This window comes from Mizuhopecten yessoensis, unplaced genomic scaffold, assembly GCF_002113885.1.
Source record: "Mizuhopecten yessoensis strain PY_sf001 unplaced genomic scaffold, ASM211388v2 scaffold3853, whole genome shotgun sequence".
In the NCBI taxonomy this organism is placed as follows: domain Eukaryota; kingdom Metazoa; phylum Mollusca; class Bivalvia; order Pectinida; family Pectinidae; genus Mizuhopecten; species Mizuhopecten yessoensis.
In genome coordinates, this window is record NW_018405252.1 from 545,838 (window position 1) to 571,484 (window position 25,647).

General features: G+C 37.0%; 1 protein-coding gene across 3 annotated transcripts in view; it reads right to left on the reverse strand.

Moving 5' to 3' along the window:
* The window catches only part of LOC110448139 (GTPase Era, mitochondrial-like), a 26,857-nt gene extending 3,023 nt beyond the window's left edge, over window positions 1-23,834 (reverse strand). Inside the window, exons 1-11 of one of the 3 annotated variants that reach the window (XM_021494218.1) lie at window positions 23,762-23,834; window positions 18,248-18,397; window positions 17,772-17,899; window positions 15,342-15,475; window positions 13,963-14,024; window positions 12,700-12,812; window positions 11,129-11,366; window positions 10,307-10,345; window positions 9,993-10,246; window positions 5,331-5,480; window positions 1,131-1,208 (exon numbers count right to left, since the gene is read on the reverse strand). In XM_021494218.1, the coding sequence (XP_021349893.1) occupies window positions 1,131-1,208; window positions 5,331-5,480; window positions 9,993-10,246; window positions 10,307-10,345; window positions 11,129-11,366; window positions 12,700-12,812; window positions 13,963-14,024; window positions 15,342-15,475; window positions 17,772-17,899; window positions 18,248-18,397; window positions 23,762-23,813 (1,398 nt within the window). In that variant the 5' untranslated portion in view covers window positions 23,814-23,834. Of the gene's footprint in view, window positions 1-1,130; window positions 1,209-5,330; window positions 5,481-9,992; window positions 10,346-11,128; window positions 11,367-12,699; window positions 12,813-13,962; window positions 14,025-15,341; window positions 15,476-17,771; window positions 17,900-18,247; window positions 18,398-23,761 lie in introns of all 3 variants that reach the window. The other 2 variants (XM_021494217.1, XM_021494216.1) reach the window with 2 other exon arrangements.
* Between the last annotated feature and the right edge of the window lie 1,813 nt (window positions 23,835-25,647).

Genomic DNA, 25,647 nt, shown 5'->3' on the forward strand with positions numbered 1-25,647 from the left:
AAAAATAACAACACTTTGTCAGGACCATGAGGCGATCATTCCTACCAACTTTCAGTTCAATCGGTCCAGCAGAACTTGACTTTAAGTTTGAAATAGGTTTTCAAAATGGCGGCCGTGGCGGCCATATTGGATTTCTGATCGACCCGAAAAATAACAACACTTTGTCAGGACCATGAGGCGATCATTCCTACCAACTTTCAGTTCAATCGGTCCAGCAGAACTTGACTTTAAGTTTGAAATAGGTTTTCAAAATGGCGGCCGTGGCGGCCATATTGGATTTCTGATCGACCCGAAAAATAACAACACTTTGTCAGGACCATGAGGCGATCATTCCTATCAACTTTCAGTTCAATCGGCCCAGCAGAACTTGACTTTAAGTTTGAAATGTAAAATGTTAACGGACGACGGACGACGGACGACGTACGACGGACGACGGACGACGACGGACGAAAACGGATAGCAATAGGTCACTTGAGCTAAAGCTCAGGTGACCTAAAAAGTGTCAAAATAGGTCATGCTTCATAAATGTGTTCAACACTTCACACTTTATTTGATTCTGTTTCCATCATTTGGACTGATTGGTAAGTTGCAACATACACTATTACACACCAACAGGTATTTTAGGACAACTGTACAAATCGGGGTAACCACAAGGCTGAACGATAAATCTGATAGATGACTGGGAATGTCTGCTAAATTATTTAAATTTTGAAAATGAAACATTTCTTTTGTGTCAAGACGATTTGTCAATGTAATTGAGAATAAAAAAAGGCAAAGTATTGCATGGCATTCCATAGTCCCCCACTAGTAATGATTTCTTTATAAACCAAGCTGTACACCTATCTTAGGACATAGGTCACAGTGACCTACTTTTTGCACACAACACTATGCCAGCCTAGACATACTTGCACATCAAATCTGATTTTTCCAGGTGAAAAGTATAGTAGATATGACCCAGACAAACTTTTTCAAAGGTAAAGGTCAAACCATAGGTCACAGTGACCTACTAAGTAATTTTTGCACTTGACACTCTGTCATCCCAAGATTTACTTGCTCACCAAATCTGGGTACTCTAGGAGAAATAGGAAAGAAGAAATGCTCCAGACAAACTGTTTACTTTATAAACTCACCATGTGTTTAGTTTTAAACATGTTGATATCCATATGTATGACAAGCACATCATGTTCCAACAGCCAGTATCTCACCACCTGTAAAAACAGTTAAGTCAGTAATTGAAAGATATAGTTCACACGGACCTACTTTTGATATATTGGTGTAACACTTCACAAGATCCATCCACATGTTAGAAGTTTGACGACTACAGGGCCCGTATTCATGAAACCGTTCTCATGCTCAAGCATGGATTTTGTGCGCAAGCCGAATTTCTTGTTTTCATTATAAATTAAAAAAAAAAAAAAAATGTCAATGGTTTTGAAAAAGATTGAAGAGACTTAAGCCCGAAAACTGTTTTCAATCTTTACATTTGACTTTTAGATCGTTTGACATGATTTAAACGAGTTACAAGAAAGTTGCTTTGAGCACAGATTCCATGGTTGAGCCTGAGTACGCGGTTTCATGAATACCGGCCCTGGTCTTCTAGTACACAAGGCCACTGAAGCAGAAAATTCAGGTCACAATGTCCTACATTAGATTTATCTGTGAAGTACTTCTCTGACTGTATCAATAAGTTCCATGACTGTTGGACCTCTAGTGTAAGGGAAACGTAGCCAAACGCAAAGTCTAACCAAGGTGTCCTAAGGATGACCTGTAAGGGAAACGTAGCCAAATGCAAAGTCTAACCAAGGTGTCCTAAGGATGACCTGTAAGGGAAACGCAGCCAAACGCAAAGTCCAACCAAGGTGTCCTAAGTATGACCTGTAAGGGAAACGTAGCCAAACGAAAAGTCCAACCAAGGTGTCCTAAGGATGACCTGTAAGGGAACCGTAGCCAAACGCAAAGTCCAACCAAGGTGTCCTAAGGATAACCTGTAAGGGAAACGTAGCCAAACGCAAAGTCCAACCAAGGTGTCCTAAGGATGACCTGTAAGGGAAACGTAGCCAAGCGCAAAGTCCAACCAAGGTGTCCTAAGGATAACCTGTAAGGACGGCCGGACGCCGGACACCGTACCATGCCATAAGCTAATAACAAGGCATCGCAGACGATATTAATACCCTCATGATTGGAAACAAGAGGCCCAATGGGCCTGCATCGCTCACCTGGTATTAATCTCACAATTGTAACCTTAAAAGTGGAATAAAATAAAGCTACAGGCAAAAAATCAGTGTATTGACTTCAAGTTATTCAGAAGAACCTGTTAAACAATTAAAACACATTTGACCCCTGTGACCTTGAAAGTCAAACATGGAAATTAAGTTGAACAAACTTCATAGCTCTTCCTCCCAGAATGCAATTTCCCAAATATTACCGCCTTATACCTTTTGTTTATTGAGAAGATGACTTTTAAAGATTTATGCACTATGGATCAGATGTGGCCATAAAAGTGTATCAAGGTCATTCACATCAACAAGCAATCACCCTGTATGCTCAAGTTATTCAGAAGAAGTCGTTTAAAGATTTCAACATATTTGACCCCTATGACCTTGAATATGGGCAAAGGTCATTCACTTCTGGCCAAATATTATCACCCTGGACCTTTTGGTTATACAGAAGAAGACGTTTAAAGATTTTCAAGACGATTGACCCCTGTGACCTTGAATATGGGCAAAGGTCATTCATTTGAACAAACTTGGTAGCCCTTCATCCCAACATCCTTCTGACCAAATATCATCAACCTGGGCATATTGGTTTTACAGAAGAAGTTGTTTAAAGGTTTTAAACATATTTGACCATTGTGACCTTGAATATTTGTCAAGGTCATTTATTTAAACAAACTTGGTAGCCCTTCATCCCAGCATGTTACTGGCCAAATATCATCACCCAAGACCTCTTGGAAATTCAGAAGAGGTTGTTTAAAGGTTTTAAACATATTTGACCCCAGTGACCTTGAATATAAGTCAAGGTCATTTATTTGAGCAAACTTATTAGCCGTTCATCCCAGCATGTTACTGGCCAAATATCATCACCCTAGGCCTCTTGGTTATTCAGAAGAAGATGTTTAAAGATTTTAACATATTTGACCCCTGTGACCTTGAAAATAGATGAAGGTCATTTATTTGAACAAACTTGGTAGCCCTTCATCCCAGCATGTTTTTGTCCAAATATCATAACCCTAGGCCTTTTGGTTACTGAGAAGAAATTGTTAAAAGTAAAATGTTGACGGCGGAGGGAAGGCGGACGCCACACCATGCCATAAGTTCACTTGGCCCTTCGTACCAGGTGAGCTAATAATTAGAAACATCATAGAGCAACTTGAGATTTGCTGACTTTAAATATTCTAGTTACAGTAACTAGAATATAAACACAAGAGGCCCAAGAGGGCCTGTTTCGCTCACCTGAATATTTAAGCAGTCATAGCAAAATATTCTCATTAAATATTATATTGCACTAAAAATATTACCCTCGCAAACTTTGTTGGCTCCATCTGTTGAAACTACCAGCAAAATATTATTATAAGATCCTATGCTTTTTGATTCTTCTTCAGAAGTTGCTTGACATAAGGTCAATGTCATTTTCCTTCTCAAATTGGTTAGCTCTATTCCAAAAAGCTACCAGCCAAATCTTATGAATCCATTCCTTTTAGTTCTCAAGAACAAATCCATTAAAATGTTGTTGACCTCTGTGACCTCTAAAGTAAGTTGAGGTCATTTACATTCGCAAACTTTGGTGAGCTCTATCCCAGGAAGTCACCAGCCAAATATTATAATTTAATGCCTTTTAATTCTTCAGAAGAAGCTGTTTGAACTGTTTGACATATTTGAACGCTGTGACCTTGAAAGTAGGTCAAGGTCATTTTCATTCGCAAACTTTGTTTGGCTCGTTCCCATGAAGCCACCTGCCAAATATTAAGATTTTATAACTTCCAGTTTTTCAGAAGAAGTCGTTTAAAGTGTTTGACATATCTGCCTCATGTGACCTTAAAAGTAGGTCAAGGTCATTTTCATTCTCAAACTTTGTTGGGCTCTATTCCAGGATGCCACCAGCAAAAAATAAAGATTCTATACCTTAAAGCTCCTCATAAAAGGTCGTTGGAAGCATTTGACATATTTAACCCCTGTGACTTTGAAAGTAGGTCAACTAATTTTCATTCTCAAACTTTGTTGGGCTCTATACCAGGAAGCCACCAGCCAAATATGAAGATTCTATACCTTTCAGTTCTTCAGAAGAGGTCATTAGAAGCTTTTGACATATTTGACCACTGTGACCTTGAAAGTAGGTCAAACTAATTTTCATTCTCAAACTTTGTTGGTCTCTATCCCAGGAAGTCACCAGCCAAATATAAAGATTCTATACCTTTCAGTTCTTCAGAAGAAGTCGTTTGAAGTGTCTGACACATTTGACTCCTGTGACCTTAAAATAAGGTCAAGGTCATTTTCATTCTCAAACTGTGTCGGGCTCTATCCAAGGAAGCCATCAATCAAAAATAAAGATTCTATACCTTTGAGTTCTTCAGAAGATGTCATTTGAAGCTTTTGACATATATGACCCCTGTGACCTTGAAAGTAGGTCAAACTAATTTTCATTCTCAAACTTTGTTGGGCTCTATCCCAGGATGCCACCAGCAAAAAATAAAGATTCTATACCTTAAAGTTCCTCATAAAAGGTCGTTGGAAGCATTTGACATATTTGACCCCTGTGACTTTGAAAGTAGGTCAACTAATTTTCATTCTCAAACTTTGTTGGTCTCTATCCCAGGAAGTCACCAGCCAAATATAAAGATTCTATACCTTTCAGTTCTTCAGAAGAAGTTGTTTGAAGTGTTTGACACATTTGACCCCTGTGACCTTGAAAGTAGGTCAAGGTCATTTTCATACTCAACCTTTGTTAAGCTCCATCCAAGGAAGCCATCAGCATAATATGAAGATTCTATACCTTTTAGTTCTTCAGAAGAAGTCGTTTGAAGGTTTTGACATATTTGACCCCTGTGAACTTGAAAGTAGGTCAAGGTTATTTTCGTTCTCATACTTTGTAGGGCTCCTACCAACAAAGCTTTCAACCAAATATCATGACTCTAGGCCTGTCCATTCTTCAGGAGAAGTTGTTTAAAGGAAAAGTTGACGGACGGATGACGGACGTCGCACCATGACATAAGCTCACTTGCCCTTTGGGCAGGTGAGCTACAAATTAAATTAAAGTAAAACAACAGTTACTTTTCTATAACCTCAGCGAAGATCTGTATTTTGATTGAGAAACAGCGGGGGAAAATTACTTACCGGAAAATATTTGTAAGGGATTTCTTTGGGCAAACATTCCAGCATCGTCTCCCAAACAATTTTCTCAGCAAATCGGTACGGGTTCTGATCTGTTACTACAGAGCTGTGATAGCACCAATCCCGTGACAACGCCCTCGACAACAAGTAGTCCTACACAACAGGTAAACAAAGAAATCTTTTACCACAAGAATCCTGACTAACATAGTATATAACACCAATCCCGTGACAACGCCCTTGACAACAAGTAGTCCTACACAACAGGTAAACAAAGAAATCTTTTACCAAAAGAATCCTGACTAACATAGTATATAACACCTACTACATCCATGTTTTTTTTTCTTTTTTTTTCATCATCCACCCACTCCATATTGAACAGTAACTGATTTAGATTGAGAGAAATGTGCACTTGTATAATGGGGCCGAAATATCACCAAAATCTTTTATTAAGTCAAGTCAATGGAAAATTATGAGCTGCGGCAGAACTTAAGTTTCAGATTTTGAGATATATATAATTCTTTATTTATTTCACGAGGATTACGAACAGCCCAAGGGGTACAAGTTGTTTTCCTCACATTTAACAAATAAGTGAACGGTACAACATTTACATTATTAACATACAGTACAAAATACAGGAAATGCATGAACATTTACACTGTTCATTCGCACCACTTCATGACACATACACACCCACACACATACACACCCACACACAACACAAACAGACAAATACACGGAGAAAAATAAGAAGGAAGAAAGACAGAGACAGACAGAGAGAGGAAGAGAGAGACAGAGAGAGGACGAGAGGGAAAGACAGACAGGCAGACAGAGAGAGCGAGGGAAAGATTGGAGGGGGTATTTGTCTGTTGTTAAAGAGAGTTTGAGCCGTTAGTAAGTAATGTACATAGCTGATCAGGTATTAAATTAGGCACAGTGTCTGGATTAATGTTTGGTGATATAATTCTAGATACAGTTTGTAATAGGGTATGTCTGACATTCTGGTATTTTGTACAGTAAAGAAAGAAATGCTTTTCGTCTTCAATCAAATTTAAACAGTTATCACAGTACTTATTGGATGTTAGATTGTATGAAAATCTGTGTTTGTTAAGAGCACTTAGTCCCATTCTTATACGTGCATGATTTATTTTGTGTTTGCCATGGCCTTATGAAAAATTGGAATTTCGTTTAGTATCTGAAGTTTCTAAAATTATAGTTGTTAGTTCGGTGGCTATTAAGTGGACATAAGGGATGAAGGTATGAAGGACAGAGATTGTGTTTTATTTTGTACAATAGGGTAAGACGATGATGTCTTCTGCGATCTTTAAGGGGTTCCCATCCCAATTCAGATAATAATTTAGAATATTTAGTTACTTTGTATGCACCAGTACATATAAGTGCAGCTCTAAGCTGAACACTTTCTAAAAGATGTGATTCTACCTGCATGCAATTATCAAATAAAATATCACCATATTCTAATGTTGATCGAGCAATAGATTTATATAAAGCCTCCATACACGAACGAGGAATAATATAACATAAAGTAAGGAAAATATTTAGAATTTTGTTTGCTTTTGTAACTAGATCAGAGATATGAGATGTCCATGTTAAGTTTTCACAAAGTTTTAAACCAAGATGCTTGTGTGGAGAAACTCGCTTTATAGCTATATTATGTAGTTTGATAGTAGGTTTATTATGTTTCGTTTCTTAGAAAAAATTACAAGTTCTGTTTTGTTTGGATTGTAAGTAACTAGCCATTTGTTTGCCCATAAAGATAATTTTTGTAAGCCATTGTTTAGCATTGTTAAAGAGGTTTTGTTTAAAAGTTCTTTAGAGAGAGATGTGTCATCAGCAAAGAGGATTATATCACATTGTAAGTTATGGTTAATATCATGTATGTAAATTAGAAAGACAAGAGGACTTAAAATAGATCCCTGTGGAACCCCAGCATTTGTATACATAGAACTTGAGGCTTTACCATTAAGAACGACAAACTGCTGTCTATTGTTTAAGTAACTTGAGATCCAGTTCAATAGAACTCCATCTATACCTATACTTTGGAGCTTATACAGTAACCCATGGTGCCACACCTTGTCAAAAGCCTTTGATACATCTAAAAAAGTTGAACAAACATCTTTCTCATTATCCAGTGACTGATAAATTTTATGTACTATTTTAACAAGCTGATTAATAGCAGAATCTTTTTTTTTTTTAACCAGAATTTTCCTCTATTAAAATATCATCTTCTTTACAGAAGTCATATATATGTTTATAGAACTATTTTTTCAGGACATTTTGATGTATTAGACAGTAGAGATATGGGTCTATAGTTGTTAACTTGCTTTTTACAGCCTTTTTTATATACAGGACAAACCTGGGATTTTTTCCAAGAAGTAGAGAAGACACCACTTTGGAAGGATTTATTAAATATAGTAGCCCATAATTTACTTAGAGGTTTTGCACAATACTTAAGAATGTAATTACTCAATCCATCAGGACCTGTAGATTTTTTAATATTAGCAGACTGAAATAATGTCTGTACCTCATCGGGAGTTGTCTGTATATGGTCAAGAGTACTGTTTGTTGTATTTATTGGTGGCAAAATTGGTTTAGGCATATTGTCAGGTATGGTGCATTGTTCAAAAAAATATTTGTTAACAGCTTCTGACATTAACCTTTCATCAGAAATATTTCGTTATCCACTACAAGTGGGGGTATAACCGTATCAGATTTCTTTCCCATTAGAGCTTTAGATATGGACCAAAACTGCTTGTTGTTAGAATTGCTGGTACTGAGTTTGTTTAAAATATATTCGTTGCAACCTTTGACCTCAACTTTATACCACAGTGTGTCTCTTTGTTTAATTCCGAACAACTCTGCTTCATAATGTCATAAAATGTTCATTAGTGAAGAGCTACAAAATTTGACCTTGTCCCTTGACCCGATGACCTTGACCTTTGGTCAGTTGACTCCTTGTTTAATTCTGAGCATCATTGCTTCAAAGTGTCATACCAAAATGTTCACCAGTGAAAAGATACAAAATTTAACCTTGACCTTTGACCCAATGACCTTGACATTTAGTCAGGTTGACTCCTTGTTTAATTCTGATCAACTTTGCTTCATCATGTCATAACAAAATGTTCATCAGTGCAAAGATGCAAAATTTGACCTTGACATTTGAACCTAATGACCTTGACCTATGACCTTGACTTTTTACATCAATGTGTATTTTTGTGAACTGAACATCTTGACCGAATTTCATGTACATCGGTCAATAAATACCAAAGTTATCAGCCAGGAACAAAATTTGTGGACAGACAGACAGACAGAGTGATTACTATAGGGCACCCGTATCTCCGATACGGGGCCCTAATAAGGTCCAAGATGTTTGAAGTATTTTCAGTATAACGTGTGGGCTCCGTTATGAGTTGGCACAAATTGTTTAGATGCGATATATTGTATAACCTTAAACCTAGGTCACTATTTACGTGTGAGCCATTCCATTCTTTACATCGATCATTTTAGTCGCCTAATAAGATAAAAGTGTCTGGACGGTCGTGCCGCATTTTGTCAAGATTTTCAGTAAAGTAATTGAGGAGAGAATTTCTAGTTTCTGAAGTCTGATTTGGTGGCCTATATATTGTGCCGATAAATAGTTTATGAGGATGCTGGGATAGCTCTAAAAATATGCTTTCAACTTCATTTGATTCAAGGTCAAATCTACCTCTACACGAGATAGAATCATGTATGTAAAGAGCAACACCTCCCCCATGTCTGTTTCTATCTCTATGGAAAAACTGGTAGTTTTGGATGTTTAGTACTGAGTTCTCTATGTTTGGGCCCAACCAAGTTTCAGTGATAGCTATGATGTCAAAGTGTGAGTGGTTAGTTAGCACACTTTCAATTTCATCAAGTTTGGATCTGTGATAATTGCATTCATTTGAATTTGACAGAAGACTTCTAGCATTGATATGACATATGGAAAGGTTGTTTTTGTCTGGACCTGGATTAGGGTGAACATCACCACTTATTATCAAAATAAGGAGTATAAAGAAAATGTATGTAATAAATAAACTTGGCTCAAATCGAGTACAAACTGGAGGATTGTGGACTGAACACTTGACGTCTGCACTACTTGAGGATGTATGCTTGTGAATATGTAGATAAGGATTAATTAATGAATTCCAAATACCGATTGAGCAGCGATATTGGCTAACATCAATCATTAGGGTTGGAAAACAGAGAGAAAAAGACTTTGAGATGAGGTCGCTTACAGACCCTCACACATCAATGACTAGTTATTAAACCATGTTTGCCCAAAATTCTTTGTCAACTTCATAGTTATTTTGTACATTATAAGACCTGAATGTACATACCCTCATGCACAGCTGAATTGACATGGCAACTTTATTACCTACTCATACATATTTTACATCTATATAAAGTGTTGATTCACATTAGTAACTGAATTGTCTGATGAAGGTAAAGAGGACAAAATATATATCGTACTAGTCATAAAAAACATCACATATAAACATTTTACTGGTTGTGCTATATGATTCTGTATACTGTCTGTATTTGAAATGCCTCATAGCTAGAAAGGTAAGAAACACTACCTTTAGAGCTTGCAAACCCACACTACCTTTAGAGCTTGTAAACCCACACTACCTTTAGAGCTTGTACACCTTTTCCATGTAGTGCACTTAACATAAAAACCCGGTCAAAAGAGTCCCATCCATTCGGTAGAGATTTCAGTAGAACATGTTCTGGTATATCAGGTCTTCCTATGTCTGTATATTGTGGGGAAACATTGCTTTTTGAATGGCCCTCACAGTGACCTTCTTCATGAGCTTGTTGTTGACCTTCATGGCTTTCCCCAGTCTCCTGTTGACCTTCAAAGCCTTTCTCCATCTCCTGTTGACCTTCATGGCTTTTCCCAGTCTCCTGATGACCTTCAAAACCTTTCTCCATCTCCTGTTGACCTTCATGGCTTTCCCTAGTCACTCCAGACGCAGGATCATCTAAGCATATTGATAGTATAGGGTGATTTTCAAGCAAATGAAAAACACAGTTTAAACATACAGCGCTATGGTAATGTGACCTCGGCATTCTGTCCTTCACTGTTGTTCAGTTCAAGTTTTCATAACTCAAATTCAACTTTGATATAGGTTATGATGAGTAATGTTATAATGTTCTGCAGAAAATATAAGACATATTTAAATAAAAGTAGTAAGTATGTGATAATAGCAATACCAGACATATAGTCATGTGATTGATCAGATTGCAATCGTTTATTGTACCAATGTGGTAAAGCCCACAGAATACATACACGCAATCAACTCGTGTAATCTCAGATGTTAGATGAACATTGATGTGTGATATTGGGTATGTATCCTACTATTGATCGAATAGCATTACATTATATATAAAACTCTATCCCCACATATAAATTGTATAACATTGTATATAATTACCTATATTAACGTAGAAATTGTACTACATTGTATAAATATCCTTTCTTTACATATACATTGTATTGCATAGTATAACATATCCTATATTACATATGGATTGCATTACCTTGTATATAATAACCTATATTTACATATAAATTGTATCACATTGTATATAATAACCTACATTTACATATAAATTGTATAACATTGTATATAATAACTATAATTACATATAAATTGTATTACATTGTATATAATAACCTATATTTACATATAAATAGTATAACATTGTATATAATAACCTATATTTACATATAAATTGTATCACATTGTATTGAGATATTTTACCAGGTTTCTTCTGAGCTGTTCCTCTGACTTTATCAACTCGGTTAAACAAGGAGTCTAGTTTGTTTTTTACTGCCTGCTTTCTTTTCCCGTCGGTTTTCATGGCTTCTCTAATGTCCTCGACCTTCCACGTTGGTCTCCGTTTTCCTGTAGTGATGCGGATCTTCTCCTTACCAACAGTATCCATGGTGAGCGCTCTAGTGATGTGAAGCAGGAAGTTACTATCCTTTACAAGGTCGATCTGGTACCATACAAGTATAAAAAACCAGGCATAGTTAAAAGTCTCCACAGTCAACTTTGCAGTGGTTTTTCAACTTCCTTTCCACTGGGGCCTGTGCCTGTTGATTTGGGAAAATATCACCCACAAAAAATCATGATTTTGGGAAATAAAGTGATTTTTTCGTTGATTTTTGAGAGAAAAAAACAGCAAAAATTATCTGGGGGAAGGGGCCTTATAAAAAGGCCCCATATTAATCTTAAAAATCACTGCTATGGTATTTATGAGTTATCTGATACAAGGTTAGAATGTTATAGTCCAATTTATTCTTCTGTTTTGTATATATAACACAGAATCAATTTGTTCGATGAAATCCAACTGGTAATTAATATACTACATATTTAACATGGATTAACAGTTAATTATAGTGAATTGTAACATGGATTAACTGTTGAATATAGTGAATTGTAACATGGATTAACTGTTGAATATACTGAATTGTAACATGGATTAACAGTAAATTATACTGAATTGTAACATGGATTAACTGTTGAATATAGTGAATTGTAACATGGATTAACTGTTAAATATAGTGAATTGTAACATGGATTAACTGTTGAATATAGTGAATTGTAACATGGATTAACTGTTAAACATAGTGAATTGTAACATGGATTAACAGCAAATTATACTGAATTGTAACATGGATTAACAGTAAATTATACTGAATTGTAACATGGATTAACAGTAAATTATACTGAATTGTAACATGGATTAACAGTAAATTATACTGAATTGTAACATGGATTAACAGTAAATTATACTGAATTGTAACATGGATTAACAGTAAATTATACTGAATTGTAACATGGATTAACAGTAAATTATACTGAATTGTAACATGGATTAACAGTAAATTATACTGAATTGTAACATGGATTAACAGTAAATTATACTGAATTGTAACATGGATTAACAGTAAATTATACTGAATTGTAACATGGATTAACAGTAAATTATACTGAATTGTAACATGGATTAACTGTTGAATATAGTGAATTGTAACATGGATTAACTGTTAAATATAGTGAATTGTAACATGGATTAACTGTTGAATATAGTGAATTGTAACATGGATTAACTGTTAATTATAGTGAATTGTAACATGGATTAACTGTTGAATATAGTGAATTGTAACATGGATTAACTGTTGAATATAGTGAATTGTAACATGGATTAACTGTTAATTATAGTGAATTGTAACATGGATTAACTGTTAATTATAGTGAATTGTAACATGGATTAACTGTTAAATATAGTGAATTCTGATATCAGCAACATTAATTACAATACTAACCTTATTGAGGATGAGGACAGATGGGATGTGCTTATTTCTCTTAAGTAGATAATAAACATTCTCATCTAGAAATTCTACATCCCAGCGGTCAGAAGCATCCACCAATACACATACTGCAAAATACAACAGACGGATGTATGACAAGGTCAAGGTCACAGAGGTCACATATACTGCAAAATACAACAGACAGATGTATGACAAGGTCAAGGTCACAGAGGTCACACATACTGCAATAAACAACAGAGGGATATATGACAAGGTCAAGGTCACAGAGGTCACACATACTGCAAAATATAACAGACGGATGTATGACAAGGTCAAGGTCACAGAGGTCACACATACTGCAAAATACAACAGATGGATATATGACAAGGTCAAGGTCACAGAGGTCACACGTACTGCAAAATACAACAGACGGATATATGACAGTGTCAAGGTCACAGAGGTCACACATACTGCAAAAAACAACAGAGGGATATATGACAAGGTCAAGGTCACAGAGGTCACACGTACTGCAAAATACAACAGACGGATATATGGCAAGGTCACAGAGGTCACACATACTGCAAAATACAACAGTCGGATATATGACAAGGTCAAGGTCACAGAGGTCACACAGACTGCAAAATACAACAGACGGATATATGACAAGGTCACAGAGGTCACACATACTGCAAAATACAACAGACGGATATATGACAAGGTCACAGAGGTCACACATACTGCAAAATACAATATACCGATACATGACAAGGTCACAGCTGTCAAGAGTAGTCATGCATACTGTACGGTATACACAACTGTCAAGGTCATAGAGATCACACATACTTACACTAAATATAATTGTCAACGTCATAGAGGTCCTTTATACTGTACAGTAAATATAACTGTCAAGGTCACAAAGATCACACATACTTACACTTAATATTACGCTCAAGGTCATAGAGGTCACACATACTGTACAATAAATACAACTGTTAAGGTCAAAGAAGCGTAACATATTGTACAGTAAATATAACTATCAAGGTCGCCAAAGTCACTGTCACACAACTATCAAGGTCATATGTTCAGTGTATAGAGCTGTCAAGGTCACAATGGTCTGAGTGGTAAAACATACTGTATAGTGTATAAATTTAGCCAAGGTCATGCATGATACAGCTTCAGTGCTAATAGTAAGTGGATTCAACTAAATATGGATGATCTAGCTTGGTTCATTTATAATTTTTTAATCACTTCTGAAAGACAATTTTAAATCTGTCTTACTTAGGTCAGCATCCACCAAACTCTTCTTTGGGTCCTCTTTTATGGACTTTTGCAGTTTTTCCCTGTATAACAAGGAGACAATGTTTTATTACACACAATACAATGTATAACAAGTCTAGGGTAAAATCTTAAGTTTTTCAAACAAGAGATCCCTGTGGGATTTTGGTGTCCACCATCATAAAATTTTTAACAGTTCTGGATAAGTTTGACATTTTCTCTTCTTTTTCTTATCTGTTAAATTAACAGTATTGTCCTGAGTAAATATATATTGTGTTAACTTTTGATTAAAACTTCATACAGCTGGGTCTTTTCAAAATTAGATCATTGTTAAAGTTTAGAGAAATGACAAAAAAATAAAACTTGAATAGTCAAAATCCAAGATGGCTGCGTGTCAGCCTTTTTGCTTTCTAATCAGTCTCATATATATCATGAACAACTAAGGTCTAAAAGAAGCATACATATGAAAATGGAAAAATATCTTTCAGTAACTTTTTGAGAAAAGTCACTCTTGAATTATCAAAATCCAAGATAGCTACCTGACAACTATAAAACCTGCACAACAATGGGCCAAGGAGAACCCTCATTTGAAATTTGAAAAAGATCTATCCAATGCATCTTGAGATATAATGATAACAATCTTGAACTGCCAATTTCCAAAATGGTTTTCTGGTGGCCATCTTTTTTCTCTAATCGGTCTCAAAATGAAACATGCACAGCTATGCATCACAGAGAACAAATCAAACCCATTAAGAATGGTCTGTCATGTACTCAGAAATAGCTACAACAAACAATAAAACAATCACCAGTCAACACAAGTATGGAACCAGCCAACATGAACATATGTTCACCTGAAATTCGATAAAGATCTGTCCAATACAATACTTGTTGAAAAACAGCGATAGCAAATTTGAACTGTCAAATTCCAAGATGACTGCCTGGCGACCATTCATTTTTCCGATTGATCTATATATATATATAACCCTAGGGGAAACAAATCACAGCTACGATCAGTCCAACAGGAACCTATACAGGAAATAGGAGAAATATTAGTCTAGTTCTTCTTTAGAAAAAGCAATAACAATTTTGAACTGTCAAAACCCAAGATGGCAGTCTTGTTTTCTATCAGTCTCAAAATGAAACATGCACGACTATTGACCTAGAGGAAACTTTGTATGAAATTTGAGAAAAATTTATCAGTCTTACTTACGAATTAGTAAAAACAAGAATTGTATCAAGACAGACCACGGACCCCGGGTATTTATCAGCTAACTATTTGATTATGTTGAGCTAAAAATGAAGCAAACTTTTTTTTGATTTTTTTTAAGATGATAGTAGGTTATATTTCTATTTGAGGAGATACATGCTATTTTTAAACTTACCTTTGTTTGGTGCTGATCCTGCTGCCCCTGATGAGTCCAGGTGTGTCTCTGAAGATGATCTGTGTGTTCTCCTCAGTGTGTACTGCCAGCACGTTTTCCTGTGTGGTATGTATTTTACTGGAAGCAGGAGACACCTGTGGAGAATGTTTTCATACTGTATACTGTGGTGTGCAAATTTGAAAAGATTTTTTTCTGATAAAACAATGGATTCATAATTAGATTAAAAAAAAAATCCCCTAAAAGTGTTCAAAAAAAATGTATTGAAAAATGTCATCGCTGTTGAAGTTCTGCTTTCTACCTATTGGTAATCAGAAGTGTTTACACTGATATAGGCAACAGAGACAGTAGCCAGTGTCAGCAATGTGTCTCTGATAGGCAACAGACAGTAGCCAGTGTCAGCAATGTGTCTCTGATATAGGCAACAGGGACAGTAGCCAGTGTCAGAAATGTGTCTCTGATATAGGCAACAGAGACAGTTTAGCAGTGTCAGAAATGTGTTTCTGATATAGACAAGAGACAGTAGCCAGTGTCAGCAATGTGTCTCTGATATAGGCAACAGGGACAGTAGCCAGTGTCAGCAATGTGTCTCTGATATAGGCAACAGAGATAGTAGCCAGTGTCAGCAATATGTCTCTGATATAGGCAACAAAGACAGGAGCCAGCAATGTGTCTCTGATATAGGCAACAGAGACAGTAACCAGTGTCAGCAATGTGTCTCTGATATAGGCAACAGGGACAGTAGCCAGTGTCAGCAATGTGTCTCTGATATAGGCAACAGATTTTAAAGGTTTTACCTCTATTTCCCCTATTGGGCCCCACCTCTCTGCCTCCAGGGGGATTAGACAGACCATTTATACAAAATTGGTTACCCTTCACCAAAGGATGCTTCATACCAAATTTGGACAAAATCCTGTCATTCGTACATAAGAAGGTATTTGAAGAATTTGCTATGTTTCCCCTATTGGGCCCCTCCCTTCTGCCCCCAGGAGGGCCACACTCGCTGTTTATACGAAATTGAGTCCATTTTGCCAAAGGATGTTCAAGACTAAATTAGGATAAAATCCCTTAATCCCTATGGTAGAAGGATTATAAAGATTTTACTTCTATTTCCCCTATTGGGCCCCGCCCCTCAGGTCCCAAGGGGTCACACCAACTGTTTATCCAAAATTTGTTCCTTTTTACCCAAGGATGCTCTACACCAAATATGGACCAAATCCTTTCATTCCTACAGAAGAAGAAGGATTTTAAAGAATAATTTGCTATGTTTCCCCTATTGAGCCCCGCCCCTCAGCCCCCTAGCGGGCCAAACCCACGGTTTACACAAAATTGGTTCCCCTTCCCCCAAAGATGGTTCTGACCAAATATGGAACAAATCCTTTCATTTCTACAGAAGAAGAAGGATTTTAAAGAATAATTTGCTATGTTTTCCCTATTGGGCCCTGCCCCTCAGGCCCCTTGAAGACCAGACCCATGGTTTATACAAAATTGGTTCCCCTTCACCCAAGGATGCTCCACACCAAATATGGAACAAATCCTTTCATTCCTACAGAAGAAGAATGATTTTAAAGAATAATTTGCTATGTTTCCCCTATTGAGCCCCGCCCCTCAGCCCCCTAGCGGGCCAAACCCACGGTTTATACAAAATTAGTTCCCCTTCCCCCAAGGATGGTTCTGACCAAATATGGAACAAATCCTTTCATTCCTACAGAAGAAGAAGGATTTTAAAGAATTTGCTATATCCAACATAGTGGGCCCCGCCCCTCAGCCCCTTGGGGACCAGACCCACCATTTATACAAAATTGAGTCCCCTTGGCCTAAGGATGCTCCAGACCAAATTTAGTTAAAATCTGCTTGGCTGTTCAGGACAAGTAGCGTTTAAAAGGAAAAGTTGACGGACGGACGGACGACGGACGCTGCGGTATGGACCAGGTGAGCTACAAATAGACAGTTCACTCTGCTAATTGCGGGTGTGGTGAGCTAAAAGTATCAAATATGAATGTATGAGAAAGGTGAGTACAGTTGGGAGCAAACTTAACTTGGTATCTAGTGCACTTCATAGTGCACATGTAGTGAACAAGGAAGTGCACTTGACAAAACATTGAAGTACACTCCAGTTCACTACAATGTTAACTCCTGTTCACTTCAGTGTTAACTCCAGTTCACTTCAGTGTTAACTCCTGTTCACTTCAGTGTTAACTCCAGTTCACTTCAGTGTTAACTCCTGTTCACTTCAGTGTTAACTCCAGTTCACTACAATGTTAACTCCTGTTCACTTCAGTGTTAATGCCAGTGCACATTGATGTGAACTCCAGTTCACTTCAGTGCTAACTCCAGTGCACAAGCTAGTGACCTGGAGTTCACTTTTCTTGTTAACTCCAGTGCACTAGGCTACCAAGTTAAGTTTGCTCTGAACTGTAGATTACAGCTTACTTTCCAGCCCATGAGCCTGTTGGTGAGGGTAGACTTCCCACTGTTGTAGGTCCCTATGATGGCCACCCTCAACAAGTGCGGGTTTACTGGCTGGTCAGGATTCAACTTCAGTTTCGCTTGTTGTGTTTCTTCAAATTAAGAAAAATAATGAATTTGATATTTTATTGTTAGATAATGAAGTTGTACATCGAACACAATTTCAAAGACAATTTTGATAAAGATGGGTTTCCATTGAGTGAATTTTACTATTTTAAACATTATCCTCAAATCTTTCTTGTTGCTATGAATCAAAAATGATTTGGTTAATTTAAATATGAAAAGTGGAATATCTGAAACAATCATACAAAAGCTGTACCAGTGCTATGAGACTTTTATACAGGATAATTCAATTTGAATGTGAATGAATGAAAACACCATCAAATCTGTATGAATACCGGTAGTAATTTGGTAAAGGGAGATAATCCGGTTTTATTTACCATCTGTATATCCTATAGACCTATCCGTTAACAAATCATCCAAATCTGAGGGTTGCCCTTCTGACTGTGACGTTGATTGTTCTTCTTGGAATGTCAACAATTTTTGACATCGGTTAGAATAGTATCCAGTCAGCTGACACCAAGTTCTGCCTGTAAATATAATAAATAGCAACACATGCCTGTAAATATAATAAATAGCAACACATGCCTGTAAATATAATAAATAGCAACACATGCCTGTAAATATAACAAATAGCAACACATGCTTGTAAATATAACAAGAGGCCCAGAGGGCCTGTATCGCTCACCTGGATATCTAAGCAATTATGGCAAAATATTCTCCAAATGAGATCCAAGGGAATATGTAGCATATCTGTATTAGATTTTTCATGCCCAGCAATTTTATGTATGGTTATGGGGTGGGGATCTCAACTGTTTCCAAGCTGTGACTCAGAAACTATGTCCCTAGGGTTGTGACCAGACCCCAGGATCAATTCTAATATCATGACTGCATTGGTCTCTTTTTGCCAATCATTTGTATTTATAGTTTTGGGGTGTGGATCTCAACCGTTTCTAAGTTATGACCCAGGGGTTAAGTCTGCAAGGGTGAGGCAGACCCGGGGATCAATTCTAATATCATGAGTGCATTCGTCTCTTTATGCCCAACAATTGTATATATAGTTTTGGGGTGGGGATATAAACCATTTCGAAGATATGACCCAGGGATTAAGTCTCCAAGTGTTGGGCAGACCCCAAGGCCATCCTGGAAGCATATGTCTATTCATCTCTTTATACTCAGCAATTGTATATAATATGGTTATATTATAGGGTGGGGATCTCAACTGTTTCCAAGCTGTGACTAAGCAACTAGGTCTGTTGGGATTCAGTCAGACCCCAGGATCTATTCTAATATCATGACTGCATTTGTCTCTTTATGCCCAGCATTTGTATACATAATTTTGGGGCGGGGATCTCAACCGTTTTATAGTTATGACCCAGGGACTATGTCTCTTAGGGTGGGGCTAGACCCTAGGGCCATCCTGGAAGCAAATGTGCATTCTGCTCTTTATACTGATCAGCAATTGTATATATGGTTATACAGTGGGGATCTCAACCAAGTAATACACTTTTTTTGACCCCACTCCTTAGCCCCCAGGGGGGTCAGCTCCATCATTTGTACAATTTTGAATCCCTGCCTCCCATGAATGCATTTGATCAATTATGATTGATATCCAGTGCATAGTTTTACAGAAGTCGTTTGTAGCAATATAGCCAAATTGCCCCCATCTGCATGTAACTATAGTAATATAGTGTACATGTACTGACATTGAATAGTGTACATGCAGTGTGTTTTGGGCTATTAACTTGAACTAGGGATGTAGCTTGTCATCCCTGGAATAGCACAGTGTCCGACCAACTGAAATTTGACTGTTTTTCTGTGTTTTATGAAGTCTATCCAAAATTATACTGCATACATATAGTAAATCAAACATCAAATTAAAGAAAAATATTTTCCTGTCAATCTAGACTTCTCGCGGCTTGACATAATAAACAATTATGACAAAACCACATGTTTTCTGGAACGGGGTCATTTTACTAGGGTACAGAGTTAGCAACCCTATTTAAATATTATGGGTGTATTTACAGACGAAGATAGTACCTGTGGTAAAGGTTCTTGTGTGTCTTTACTAGATTTCAGCAAGGACTAGAGAATAACCTAACCTAACTGGTCCTTTGGACTTGTGAACAAGTGGCCCAGAGGGCCTGTATCACCTGGATAATAAAGCAACCACCGTTTATACAAAATTTAACCCCCTTGGCTTAAGGATGCTCTACAATAATTTGGATAAAATCCCTTTATCCCTACAGTAAAAGGATTTTAAAGGTTTTACCTCTTTTTCCCCTATTGGGGCCCGCCCCCAGGAGGGCCACAGCGCTTGACCTAAGGGTGCTAGACTTAATTTAGTCAAAATCTACTGGGCCGTTCAGGGTTAGTAGCGTTTTAAAGGAAAAGTTGATGGACGGACGATGGACACTGCGACATGGCATATTCAGCTCACCGGTCCTTCAGACCAGGTGAGCTTAAATCATGATTATAAAATTAGAGTTTAAAATAAGTCGTCGTCGTCGTCGTCATCGTCATCATCATCATCATCATCATCATCATCATCTTCCAGGACATGAGCTGAACCTAAGGGGTGTATTGCATATGTAATAGGGGGAGGTCCGGAGAGGGTTTTACATCCGTTGTCACTCCGTTAAATCTGTTTCGTGATCGTATAGTTTTTGGCAATGGTAACGAGTCGACAACTAACCCTGCAGTCCTCTCTAGACCTCGCCTCTTTCGTCAGGTTACAGACCTGTTTTCACTACAGGTTCGAACACTGGATGTAGTGGTAATACAAGCAATTGATTCAATAACTCAACAAGGTGATTAAAATACAAGTAACTGTTTATTAACAAGACGGAATGAATATGTACAACAAGTTTAACAAATACGAAGCATAGCATTAGTGCCGAACAATGACAACTAATGTTAAGAAACTCAATCCCTACGTATGTAGAGTAATGGCCTATCCTACCTAACAGTTCTACCAGTAGACTACGACCACGTGCTCCTAGCTCCCTATAGATCTACAGCGAACCACCATGTATCGATGTCTAAGCCCGAAGCCCCTGACTATCCCTACATACATGTACTGTAGTTCCTATAGCACTCTATATATCCCAGGAACGATACCATCATGTAGTTCTACGGTATTGGTACTGTTAGCAGCACCTCGACCCATGTTTTGCACTGTTAACAGCGCATGAGGCGGTAGGGTTCTCCTCACCAGGAGAAGTGGGTCGGCTCACCGACCCTGTCAAGACACTGCTTGCATACCTGCCAAGTGACCCGATTTCGTCGGGTTACACACAGGATTTTAACCCTACACCCGCTTTTATAACTTCACCCGCCGGGTTACGATTTTGACCCGGATTTCGTCAATTTCACCCGTTTTCACCCGGGATCTTTTCATATATTAGAAGTTACCAGAGTCACTCGGAATTCTCTAGACTTTACCATCCTTCTTCACAAGAAAGACGATCTATTTCCTGTTTCCGTTTCTCACCAACAGGTAAGTTGTGAGTTGATTATATACGTACTAGAACTGTTTTTACAAATGTTTATATAAAGAACGTTGTTACTGAACTTGCCGACAAGTTATTAGTCAGGTTTTTAACGAATAATTGACTTGTATTTACGTAGAATAGATCGTATTTTGAAGGTAACGTTATGTCTTCTTGAAGGAAGAAGTTTTTATCGGGACTTGCAGGTTCTACTACACGAATTGCTAAAAGAAAAGATAATTGTACACATATCAAATGTCGTAGGAAAATGAGTTATAGTGTACAAAGTCCCGTGGTCGTGGACCAAACGCTGCATTCTGCACTCTAGTCAAAAACACGCACAGGCATTTGATGATTTGTTTCTGTCAATCAAAATGATCCTTACAATAAGAGTTCAAACCCTACTCGTATAAAACTGATATTTTATATGAGAAGGGTGCAACTTCTTGTTGTCAGGACCATTTTCATTGACAGAAACAAAATGGTATTTTATATGAGCAGAATGTGACATCTTATTGTCGGGACCATTTCAATTGACATTAAAAATGCCTGAGAAAACACAGTATCATATATATTATTATGAATTAATTTTATAAGTTGTGTTATTGACAAATCTTTTTATTTTTCAGCTTTGAATTTGGTATTGTGGATAAGGATCAGCTAGATCTGCTGGAAGAACAGTTCAATGAATGTAGAATGTAACTTTTACATCATTAAAATATTTAAGTTATAATTTAATATCTATTTTTCTTATATTTGTTGCGAAAAAAGCTGTCGCGCACTATGACCCTCTTTTTAATTTTCAAAAGAGGGTCATAACCCTCTTTCAGTATGTCCAGGGTTGGCAGGTATGCGCTTGCCCGGACCCGCTGTTTTTTACCCCCCCTGCTCCCCCACACCAAATAGCCTCGAAGATGAGTGACCAATTGTTAATCTCGAACCCAGCCTCACCATTTAAAAGCATGTGAGCGAGGAGCGGGAACCTATTCCTGTTATTACTATCACCCACCACCGGCCGTCTCAAAAGTGTAAACACACAGATTTCAGCACCGGTAGCATAGCAGCTGATCGTCAGGAATCCTACACTGAACGAAAAGCCCTACCCTAAATAAGGGTGAATAACACAGAAAGCAACAGATCCCAGTCTCTAAATCATAAACAACAATTATACTTAACAAAGTAATACGAATGTGAGAAGTAAACAACCTACCCTCCCACACATGATAATTGTCAACATTTTCCTATGCTTCACCATATTTTTATGGCAGTAGGTATTTTAAGTCACCTACAGTCGATTACTTGTGATGTTTTATGGTCACACTAATTTGCGCCATAGGTGCGCCATAGGAGTTTTTGCACGCCATAGCAAAATGGAAGTGTTTTATCCACAAAATATTTCGATTTTTCCATTGGTATACTCATTTAACATGTTTTGGTAAAGTATCATTTAAAAAAAAATGTGTACTTTGTTAGAAAATCGATCTTGATTACGAAGCACTTTTACACTAATTTGTGCCATACGTGTTTTTTCACGCCATAGCTAAATATAAGAATTATTTTCAGCAAATAACTGTGTTTTTCCTTTGGTGTATGCAATAAACAGGTTTTGGTAAAGTTTCTTTCTTAAAAAATGTTTATTTTGTTAGGAAATCGACAAAATATTTCTTCGCGATTCAGAAGTCAATTTCAAGGGAAGTAACTCGTACATTTGCAAAATACGCCATAGCAATCAATAACACAAATGCAAACATAGAATAAATTACAAAAACATTAAGACAATGAAAATATTAATTAATTACACATGTATAACACAATTTATTTATGAGTACAAACATAGAATAATTTACACACAGCTCTGAAACAGTAATTAATTAAAATTCAAAATGATTGGACATTAAACATTCTAGAAATTATTTACAACACTTTATGACATACTCTTACATTAAAAATAAGTAATATAGATCTTTAATGGAAATATTAATTACTCTAAAATATTTCATCTCAGTTCTTTTTTTAATACTGTTACATACAATCAATAAAATTCTATTAAGATGAAAAACGAAAACATATATGTATTGAAATCTTTATAAATTCAACAACACACTATTTTACACTGTATTACATGAATACCCTGAGGACGAAGGAATATAGCGGAACTGGTCTCGGTCGATCGCCGTCGACCATGTAGCTCAATTGGTTGGAGTGTCCATCTAGAGTTTAGAGGTACTCGGGTTCGAACCCCGGTCTGGCCATGCATTTTTCCACGTGTAACCTGTCAAACGGCTCACGCCAATATTGTTGGCGAAACTGAAATTTGACCTACACATGATCCAGCATATGCGATACATTCGATACTAGAAATTGATTACTAGTTGTGTAACTATTCATATCTGTCATATTTACCTTGTCTTAATAATCTCAACGTGCTCCTCCAGTGCCTTATGGACATCGCCATTTTTTCCGGATGTTTTTTTCTCTGACTGGAGAGTTCCTTTCACTTGGACTTTTAGGAGTAGCCTCCCCTAGACCTGACTTTGAGAACTACTGCAGGTTTCACGTTATATTAATAAGATATAGCAGTATGAATGGGAAAAAAACCACTGCTTTACTACATATTTTTTAAGTATAGGGGGTGTTTTTTTCATCCAGACTTCTATATTTTATTGATATAACGTCAAACTCCTGTGGCTGGCTTTAACTTTAACGCGGAATGAAGATATACGGATTCGGCTCTGATTTTTCACACGTGTATTCTTCGCTATTCATTGCCGGATGGCAAAATCAACTGTTATATAATGTTATTCACTTAAATGGGCATATGTCGCATATAAAGTGTTGCAATTACTGAAACATGATTTCCAATTGCCTAAATATAGTTTACCAGGAAAATTATTTTCATAGCAATCTACCATACACATTCATCAAAAGAGTCAAGAAATATATTAGTCCGAATTATTCTGACGTTTTATCGACTTTTTTATATCGGTCTGTAGGCTGTAAATCCCTATGTGCGGACAAAACACCTTAGAACATGAATGTAATTCGTTTCTTCATGCCGAGCATTGTTTATATGGTTTTCGGATGCCGGGGATTTCATCAGTTTTCATGCAAACAGCAGGGAGTAAGTACCAAGGGGTGAGGCGAGACCTAAACGTTAATCCCAGTAGCATGACAACATTCGTCTCTTCATGCCCAGCGTTTGTATATATGGTTATATGGTTGGTGATATAAACCGCAGGGACCATGTTATTACATAGAGACCTAATCCCCATGGGGTGGGGTTGGACCCCCGTGCCAATACGATAGCATTCAAATGCATCATTCTCTTCAAGCCTAGCAATTGCATATAAGGTTAAAATGTGGGCAACTCAAGTGTCTCCTTGGTAACTTAATAACTAAGTTACTGAAAGCAGGGCAGGGCAGGGCAGAGCATTTTTAGAAGTACAGCTTTACATCCAAAGTTTCTTTATTGCCCGTGTAATGTTTTAATCAAATATGGTTACAATCAAAGCTGTTGTTTAGGAGGATTAGGAATTTGGAGCAAAAATGCGAGGGGGGGGGGTATCTTTCTAATACTGAAATTCGCCAGGGCGACTTACTGGGAATGTTCCGATACTGTAACAGAAATCCAGGATATCAGTAGAAATTCTATTCAGTTTAGTATTTCAGTAAAATATGCCGTATCAGTGTAATAATATATATCATAAAAAAATGTCTAGTCAGAATTTGTGTTGGAATCTGGAGAAATTGAAAAATTGAAAAAATACTGAGAAATTGGAGAAATTAGAGGTTACATCAAAAAGACAATACAGATTTTAATTGTTTTCTAAGTTATGATAGTATTGTTGCATAAAATGATTCCAACGTTTTAATGGTCAACGATAACCCGTACTACGGAAACGATTTAGATAAGATCATTTTACTGTATTTAATTAACTCCTGAAATCATTATATAAATCTCTTCGTTAAGTGATCACTACCCTGAATGCATATCTACTAACAGTTATAACAAAGATCACACGCACACATAACAAGAAGAAATATTTCTCCCAGGAATTCTTACCCAGTGAACTGGATACCATTTTAAATGAAACTGGTCCACATTCTGTGACTAATAAATGGTACACAATCTTTCTATGTGCCGTTGTCTGCAAATTCATGCACAATTAAATAATAAAAAGAATTTGGGTTGCCTGAATGAAGTCATAGAAAATACTTAAAAAATAAAAATCGATACCATAATGCAAAATCACAAGCTATTGCAGATTAAGATGTACTGCAGAGGATGT